Source organism: Petromyzon marinus (genome assembly GCF_048934315.1).
Source record: "Petromyzon marinus isolate PM22_M1 ecotype Great Lakes invasive population chromosome 67 unlocalized genomic scaffold, UKy_Petmar_22M1.pri1.0 chr67_unloc.5, whole genome shotgun sequence".
Classification (NCBI taxonomy): Eukaryota; Metazoa; Chordata; class Hyperoartia; order Petromyzontiformes; family Petromyzontidae; genus Petromyzon; species Petromyzon marinus.
The window spans coordinates 123240-133074 of record NW_027422595.1 but is presented as its reverse complement, the minus strand read 5'-3'; the positions used below and the strand labels follow the sequence as shown (position 1 = coordinate 133074).

Sequence of the window (9835 nt, the reverse complement as noted above, 5' to 3'; positions counted from 1 at the left end):
TAGTGTATAGTAGTGTATAGTGTAGTGTATAGTAGTGTGTAGTGTAGTGTGTAGTGTAGTGTATAGTGTAGTGTATAGTAGTGTATAGTGTAGTGTATAGTGTAGTGTATAGTGTAGTGTATAGTGTAGTGTAAAGTGTAGTGTATAGTGTAGTGTATAGTGTAGTGTATAGTGTAGTGTATAGTGTAGTATATAGTGTAGTGTATAGTAGTGTATAGTGTAGTGTATAGTAGTGTATAGTAGTGTAGTGTATAGTGTAGTGTATAGTGTAGTGTATAGTGTAGTGTATAGTGTGTAGTGCAGTGGGAGGGGAACACGCTCAAACCACACAGCAGCAAGCTGACGAGGCTGCGACAGCGACCCGGGGTGAAGGCGAAACGGAATTTAAATTTCAACAGCGGGCGGCATCTTTATTTTATTATTTAAGATTCCCTCTCCCCACCCCAAACCCCGCTAAGGGACAAGGCACATTGTTACCACTACGACCCTCGGTCTCAAAGACCCTCGCCGTGCAATCCCAACTCCAAATCCCGAGCGCCGGCGGTTTCCACCTTTCCAGGTCGGAGGTACCCCTCCAACTTCACGCGCTCCCCCCCCCCCCGGGACACCAATCACCACCGCGGGGGCAACACTCACAGACCCCCCCCCCCCACCACCACCCCACCACCACCACCCCACCCACCCTTTCATTACCTTTTTACACCCATTGTATATATGTGAACCTCACGGCTGTAGCATGAACTGCGTCGCGACGTCATTTCACGTCCGCTCAAGGCGAACGGCGCGGCGATCTGTTCCCCTTCGACGAGCTCCGCGCCAATCGAAGTTTAAAAAGTTTCGTTTCTTCCGCGCGTTCGTTCGTCCGCCGCCGCCGCCGCCGCCGCCGCTTGGACGATTGCGGCAACGGAAGGATCCGCGCCAGGTGGTTAGCGGCGTTTACGTGTGCCAAAAATAAATTAATTGCGTTCATTCGCGACCCCCCGGGGGCACTGCCATGAGGTTCATATGTGCGTGCACGTGCGTGCGTGTGTTTGTGTGTGTGTGTGTGGTGGTTATGTTGCTGCGTGTGTTTTTAAATCGCCGCGCGTGCAGGCGGGCGCATTAGCAAAAAAAAAGTGTCAAGGCACAGAACGTTTATTTGAATCTGTGCATCCAAGATGACGCAACCATCCATGGGACAGTGCGCACGGTCTGTCTGACTGTGACGCTGTCAGCCGTCCACTCGCTCCCACCTGGGTCTGTCTGACTGTGACGCTGTCAGCCGTCCACCCACTCCCACCTGGGTCTGTCTGGCTGTGACGCTGACACCCGTCCACTCACTCCCACCTGGGTCTGTCTGGCTGTGACACTGTCACCCATCCACTCGCTCCCACCTGGATCTGTCTGGCTGTGACACCGTCACCCGTCCACTCGCTCCCACCTGGGTCTGTCTGACTGTGACACTGTCACCCGTCCACTCACTCCCACCTGGGTCTGTCTGGCTGTGACACTGTCACCCGTCCACTCACTCCCACCTGGGTCTGCCTGACTGTGACGCTGTCACCCGTCCACTCACTCCCACCTGGGTCTGTCTGACTGTGACGCCGTCAGCCGTCCACTCACACCCACCTGGGTCTGTCTGACTGTGACACTGTCACCCATCCACTCACTCCCACCTGGGTCTGTCTGACTGTGACACTGTCACCCGTCCACTCACTCCCACCTGGGTCTGTCTGACTGTGATGCTGACACCCGTCCACTCACTCCCACCTGGGTCTGTCTGACTGTGACACTGTCACCCGTCCACTCGCTCCCACCTGGGTCTGTCTGACTGTGACACTGTCACCCGTCCACTCACTCCCACCTGGGTCTGTCTGACTGTGACACTGTCACCCGTCCACTCACTCCCACCTGGGTCTGTCTGACTGTGACACTGTCACCCGTCCACTCACTCCCACCTGGGTCTGTCTGGCTGTGACGCCGTCAGCCGTCCACTCACACCCACCTGGGTCTGTCTGACTGTGACACTGTCACCCGTCCACTCACTCCCACCTGGGTCTGTCTGACTGTGACACTGTCACCCGTCCACCCACTCCCACCTGGGTCTGTCTGGCTGTGACGCCGTCAGCCGTTCACTCGCTCCCACCTGGGTCTGGCTGTGACACCGTCACCCGTCCACTCGCTCCCACCTGGGTCTGTCTGACTGACACGGTCACCCGTCCACTCACTCCCACCTGGGTCTGTCTGGCTGTGACACTGTCACCCGTCCACTCGCTCCCACCTGGGTCTGTCTGACTGTGCCTCCCCCAGGGAGCATGACTTACAATAACCGCCCCCCCCCCCCCCGTTTCCTCTCTTCCAGGGCTATTCCTGGGAGAGAGGGCGGAGGTGTCTGTGTGTCTGTGTGTTTGTGTGTCTGTGTGCGCGTCTCTGTGTGTGTCTCTGTGTGCGCGTCTCTGTGTGTCTCTGTGTGTGTGTCTCTGTGCGCATCTCTGCGTGTGTCTCTGTGTGCGTGTCTCTGTGCGCGTCTCTGTGCGCGTCTCTGTGCGCGTCTCTGTGTGTGTGCGTCTCTGCGTGTGTCTCTGTGTGTGTGTCTCTGTGTGCGCGTCTCCGTGTGTCTGAGTGAGCGTGGGGGGAGTGGTGGTGCAGCGGTTAGCCCGGTGTTGCGCTATGAACCCGGCTACCCGAGTTCGATTCCCGCTCACGGCCGACACCAGCGACGAATAACTTAACCGGTCCTGGGCCTCCTCCCCTAGGTCGACTCAGCCTCAAATTAAGCACCTGGTGGTGGTGTGTAGCAAACATCGCCACTGGGGAGACAAAGGCGGCCGGGCGGGCACGGTGCTGGCCACCCACCCCCCTCGTGTGCTATGATGATGATGGGTGGTGGTGATGATTTGTGGTGGTGATGGGTGGTGGTGATGGGTGGTGGTGGTGATGATGTGTGGTGGTGGTGATGATTTGTGGTGGTGGTGGTGATGATGTGTGGTGGTGGTGATGATTTGTGGTGATGATGTGTGGTGGTGGTGGTGGTGATGATGATTTGTGGTGGTGGTGGTGATGATTTGTGGTGGTGATGGTGGTGATGATGGTGGTGGTGTTGGTGGCAGTGATGATGGTGGTGGTGATTTGTGGTGGTGATGGGTGGTGGTGGTGGTGATGATGATGATGGTGGTGGTGGTGATGATGATGATGGGTGGTGGTGATGATGGGTGGTGGTGATGATGTGTGGTGGTGGCAGTGATGATTTTTGGTGGTGGGTGGTGGTGGTGATGATTTGTGGTGGTGATGGTGGTGATGATGGTGGTGGTGTTGGTGGCAGTGATGATGGTGGTGGTGATTTGTGGTGGTGATGGGTGGTGGTGGTGATGATGATGGTGGTGGTGGTGATGATGATGATGGGTGGTGGTGATGATGGGTGGTGGTGATGATGTGTGGTGGTGGCAGTGATGATTTTTGGTGGTGGTGATGGGTGGTGGTGGTGATGATTTGTGGTGGTGGTGATGGGTGGTGGTGGTGATGGGTGATGATGATGTGTGGTGGTGGCAGTGATGATTTTTGGTGGTGGTGATGGGTGGTGGTGGTGATGATTTGTGGTGGTGGTGATGGGTGGTGGTGGTGGTGGTGGTGATGGGTGGTGGTGATGATGGGTGGTGGTGATGGCTGATGATGATGTTGGGTGGTTGGTTCGTAGGCGCTGCTGCTGCTACTCGCCACAAACAGCACTTGCCCTGTTAGAGGCTACACGGGGGACCTTTGTCTGTGCGGTGTGTGCCTGTGTACTCCGGTGTGTACGTCAGTGTGTGTGTTTATCTTCGTGTGTGTGTGCCTGTGTGTGTCAGTGTGTGCGTGCGTGTGTACATGCGTAAGTGTGTGTACACAGTAGCCACTATGTGGCTGGGCCGTCCTTCTCTTGGCCAGGCTGCGAAACGTCTGGTCTTTGCTGTCGGCGCCCACCCCCCGGAGTGTACAGCTGGATTGACGGCCGTTCCTACAGCACGCGCACACACACACACAAAGATCCCCCGTGTAGCCTTAACACACTGTAGGGGCAAGTGCTGTTAGCGAGTAGCATCAGCACCTGTGAAGGTAGACACAAAGGTCCCCCGTGTAGCCTCTAACAGGCTGTAGGGGCAAGTGCTGTGAGTAGCAGCAGCACCTGTGAAGGTAGACACAAAGGTCCCCCGTGTAGCCTTTAACAAGCTGTAGGGGCAAGTGCTGTGAGTAGCGAGTAGCAGCAGCACCTGTGAAGGTAGACACAGACAAAGGTCCCCCGTGTAGCCTCTAACAGGCTGTAGGGGCAAGTGCTGTGAGTAGTGAGTAGCAGCAGCACCTGTGAAGGTAGACACAGACAAAGGTCCCCCGTGTAGCCTTTAACAAGCTGTAGGGGCAAGTGCTGTGAGTAGCGAGTAGCAGCAGCACCTGTGAAGGTAGACACAGACAAAGGTCCCCCGTGTAGCCTCTAACAGGCTGTAGGGGCAAGTGCTGTGAGTAGTGAGTAGCAGCAGCACCTGTGAAGGTAGACACAGACAAAGGTCCCCCGTGTAGCCTCTAACAGGCTGTAGGGGCAAGTGCTGTGAAGGCTACCAGCGCCGTGGCACACGAGGGGGGGGGGGTGGGTGGCTACCAGCACCACGCCCGGTCGCCTTTGTCTCCCCCCCCCAGTGGCGACGTTCACCACAACACACCGCTACACCAGCTACTCAACTGAGGCCGAGCCGACCTAGGTGGAGGCCCGGGACCGGTTCAGACAATCGTCGCCGGCGTTGGCCGTGAGCGGGAATCGAACTCGGCTCGCCGGGGTCGTGGCGCGGCGTGGCGCTAACCGCCGCACCACCGCTCTCCACGCGCGCGCAAGCCGAGGACGAAGATCCCCCGTGCGGCCGTCGACAGGACTGTCGGGGCAAGCGCTGCTGCTGCTGCTGCTGCTGAGCGGCAGCAGCAGCAGCAGCAGCGCCCGTGAAGGCCGGCACCGTGACGCACGATGGCGGCGGCCGGCAAACCGCGCGCCGCTCCCGGCCGCCTTTGTCTCCCCCCCCCCCCCCCCCCCCACCGGCGGCGAAGTTCGTGCGTGGCGACCCAGGGGGAGGCCCACCGTCACCTTGTTCCGGAGTCGGCGCGTCCTCGCCTCCTCCTTGCGGCGCTCCCGCTCGCCGTCGCGGTCGGGCGAGCGGCCGTCCGGCCTCCCCTCGCTCTCCCCGCGCTCTCCCCTCGCCCGCCCCCCCTCCACCTCCCTCGGGGGCCTCCGCGCCGCCGCGGCGTTCGGCGCCCGGAGCCTCCCCTGGTCGGCGCCGGCGTCCGGCCGGGGTTCCCGGTGCTGCTGCTGCTGCTGCTGCTGCGGCTGCGGCTGCTGCTGCTGCTGCTGGTGGTTGTGGTGGTGAGGAGCAGGCCGGCCCGGGGGCAGTGCGGATGGCCTCACGGAACGGGCGCCGCCGCCGGAGTCCCTCGCGCTCGGCGGTCGAGCGGCGTCCCTGGTCGGGCCCTCCCTGCCGCCGCCGCCGCCGCCGCCGCCGCCGACGTCCCGGTCTTTTGCCGCCTCCTTCGCTCCGTCTCTCTCCCCGCCTCGACTCGAGAGGAATCTCCCTCCCCCTCCTCCTCCCCCTCCACCTCCTCCACCACCTCCTCCACCTCCTCCTCCTCCCCCGCCGTCCTCGCCGCGCTCGTCCCTGCCGCTGGGCTGCGCCCTCTCGGCCCGCTTGCGCCGGCTCTCCTCCCACCCGCGGGGCCGCGTGCGCTCCCGCGGCCAGCCGGCGGCCTCCCGCCCCTCGGAGTCGGCGGGCGACGCCGGGGGGCCGGGGGCCGCCGAGGCGGCGCCCTGAGGGGGCGGCGCAGGGGGAGGAGGCGACGGCGGCGACGGCGACGGCGCCGCCGCCTTGGCCTCGGAGGGGTCGGCGGGGCCGCGCTTTTGCAGCAGCTGGGAGGTCGCGCGCGGACGCACAGACACACAGAGACACAGAGACACAGACACAGAGACACACAGACAGAGACACAGAGACACACAGACAGAGACACAGAGACACACAGACACAGACACACACACAGACACACAGACACACACACGCACAGACACACAGACACAGACGCACAGACACACACACACACGCAGACGCACAGACACACAGACACACACACGCACAGACACACAGACACACAGACACGCAGAAGCACAGACACACAGACGCACGGACACAGACACACAGACACACGGATACAGACACACAGACACACGGATACAGACACACAGACGCACGGACACAGACACACAGACGCACGGACACAGACACACAGACGCACGGATACAGACACACAGACACACAGACACACAGACGCACGGACACAGACACACAGACACACAGACACACGGACACAGACACACAGACACACAGACGCACGGATACAGACACACAGACACACAGACACACAGACGCATGGATACAGACACATGGACACACGGACACAGACACACAGACACACGGACACATGGACACACAGGCACGTTGACACACAGACAAGCGGACACACAGACACACAGACACGCACATGCACAAGGCAACCTGTTTATATTGTACATAGGCCGCCGTGCAGGAATAATAATGGATATGTAATCATCTCTGTAAACACGCGTAGCACTCGCACGCACACACGCACACACGCACACACGCACGCACGCACGCACACACGCACACACGCACGCGCAAAAAAAACAACAAAGATCCCCCATATAGCCTTAACAGACTGTAGGGGCAAGTGCCGTTAGCGAGCAGCACCTATAAAGGCCGGCACTGTGGCACACGAGGGGGTGGGTGGCCACCAGCACCACGCCCGGCCACCTTTGTCTCCCCCTAGTGGCGATGTTCACTGCACACCGCCACACCAGCTACTCGTTTGAGGCTGAGTCGACGTAGGGGAGGCCCAGGACCGGTTCAGATAATCGTCACCGGCGGTGTTGGCTGTGTCGCCGGGTTCACAGGGCAGAGCAGCGCTAACCGCTACACTAGCGCTCCCCACGCACAGAGACACGCGCACACAGAGACACACACAGAGACACAGAGACACACACAGAGACACAGAGACACACACAGAGACACACACAGAGACACACACAGAGACACAGAGACACACACAGAGACACACACAGAGACACAGAGACACACACAGAGACACACACAGAGACACACACAGAGACACACACAGAGACACAGAGACACGTACACACACACAGACACACAGAGACACACAGAGACACAGAGACACACACAGAGACACACACAGAGACACAGAGACACACACAGAGACACACACAGAGACACACACAGAGACACAGAGACACAGAGACACACACAGAGACACAGAGACACACACAGAGACACAGAGACACAGAGACACACACAGAGACACACACAGAGACACACACAGAGACACACACAGAGACACAGAGACACGTACACACACACAGAGACACACACAGAGACACAGAGACACGTACACACACACAGAGACACACACAGAGACACACACAGAGACACACACACAGACACACACACAGACACGTACGCAGGGCACGGCCTCACCTTGACCGTCATGGCGGGCGCGCCGCCCTGCGTGCCGTGGGGACCCTTGTGGACGGCGCCGTCTCTCTCGCGCTGGCGCTCCGTCCGCCGTGGCCGGGCCTCGGGCCTGACCCTCCGCGAGCCTCCCCCGCTGACGGCGGCGTCGTCCGCGGCGGCGGCGGCGGCGGCGGCGATGCCGGCGGCGTCGTCCGCCGCCGCCGCCACCGGCGTCGCCGCGCCGCGATAGCGCCGCCGCGGGTCGTGCCCGGAGATGGCGCCGCCGCCGCCGCCGCCGCCGCCGCCGGCCGCCACCGATCGGCGAGAGTCAACACGGCGCCGATCGGCCCAGCGCTCCTCCCTCGCTCGCTGGTGACAGCGGTGAGGGCGGTGAGGGCGGTGAGGGCGGTGACGATGGCGGAGGCAACATGCAACACTCGGTCACACACTCACTCACGTACACTCAGTCACACACACACACACGTACACCCGGACACACACACACGTACACTCAGTCACACACACCCACTCATACACTCGGTCTCACGCGCACACACGTACACCATGTACACTCAGGTCACACACACATACACACACGTACACTCGGTCACACACTCACGTACACTCAGTCACACACACACTCACGTACACTCAGTGACACACACACACTCACGTACACTCAGTCACACACACACATACACTCGGTCACACACACACGTACACTCAGTCACACAGACACACGTACATTCGGTCACACACTCACGTACACTCAGTCACACACACACTCACGTACACTCAGTGACACACACGCACTCACGTACACTCGGTCACACACACATACACTCGGTCACACACACACGTACACTCAGTCACGCACACACGTACACTCAGTCACACACACCCACTCATACACTCAGGTCACACACACACACATACACACATGTACACTCGGTCACACACTCACGTACACTCAGTGACACACACACACACACGTACACTCAGTGACACACACACACCTACACTCGGTCACACACACACGTACACTCAGTCACGCACACACGTACACTCAGTCACACACACCCACTCATACACTCAGGTCACACACACACACATACACACATGTACACTCGGTCACACACTCACGTACACTCAGTGACACACACACACACACGTACACTCAGTCACACACACACACCTACACTCGGTCACACACACACGTACACTCGGTCATACACACACACACGTACACTCGGTCACACACACACGTACACTCAGTCACACACACGTACACTCGGTCACACACACACGTACACTCGGCCACACACACACGTACACTCGGTCATACACACACACACGTACACTCGGTCACACACACACGTACACTCAGTCACACACACGTACACTCGGTCACACACACACGTACACTCGGCCACACACACATGTACACTCGGTCATACACACACACACGTACACTCGGTCACACACTCACACACACACGTACACTCGGTCACACACACACACACGTACACTCGGTCACACACACGTACACTCAGTCACACACACACACACGTACACCATGTACACTCAGGTCACACACACACACATACACACACGTACACTCAGTCACACACTCACGTACACTCAGTCACACACACACACGTACACCATGTACACTCATGTCACACACACACACACGTACACTCGGTCACACACACACACGTACACTCGGTCACACACACACACACGTACACTCGGTCACACACACGTACAACACTAAATCTACCTGTTTCTCCAGCATTTTGTTCTTGATATATTCCAGCAGAGGTGTCGATTTATTCGCTGCAACACAAACAACAAAGTGCGGTGTTAACGCGTGGCGGCGGTGTCCGCTACGTTGCATAACGGCGCTGTTACACAGCTCGGCGAGCAGCGGACGGACATCACGAACGTGCGCCACTAGAGCTACCCACCGCCTCCACTCCTCTCTCTTCGGACTCACTGCCCATCTCCCATCACCCCCAGACTCACTGCCCATCTCCCCATCACCCCCAGACTCACTGCCCATCTCCCACAGACTAACTGCCCATCTCCCCATCTCCCCATCACCCCCAGACTCACTGCCCATCACCCCCAGACTCACTGCCCAATCTCCCCATCACCTCATCACCCCCAGACTCACTGCCCATCACCCCCAGACTCACTGCCCATCTCCCCATCACCCCATCACCCCCAGACTCACTGCCCATCACCCCCAGACTCACTGCCCATCTCCCCATCACCCCATCTCCCCCAGACTCACTGCCCATCAC

The 9835-nt window shown here is 59.2% G+C and overlaps 1 protein-coding gene across 1 annotated transcript in view; it reads right to left on the bottom strand.

Annotated features, from left to right (window-relative positions):
* Positions 1–383: 383 nt before the first annotated feature.
* The window catches only part of LOC142907974 (uncharacterized), a 42936-nt gene continuing 33484 nt past the window's right edge, over positions 384–9835 (bottom strand). Inside the window, exons 6-9 of the mRNA XM_076058035.1 lie at positions 9310–9365; positions 7551–7895; positions 5081–5893; positions 384–3970 (exon numbers count right to left, since the gene is read on the bottom strand). Coding sequence (XP_075914150.1) covers positions 3869–3970; positions 5081–5893; positions 7551–7895; positions 9310–9365 — 1316 coding nt within the window. The 3' untranslated portion in view covers positions 384–3868. The remainder of the gene's footprint in view (positions 3971–5080; positions 5894–7550; positions 7896–9309; positions 9366–9835) is intronic.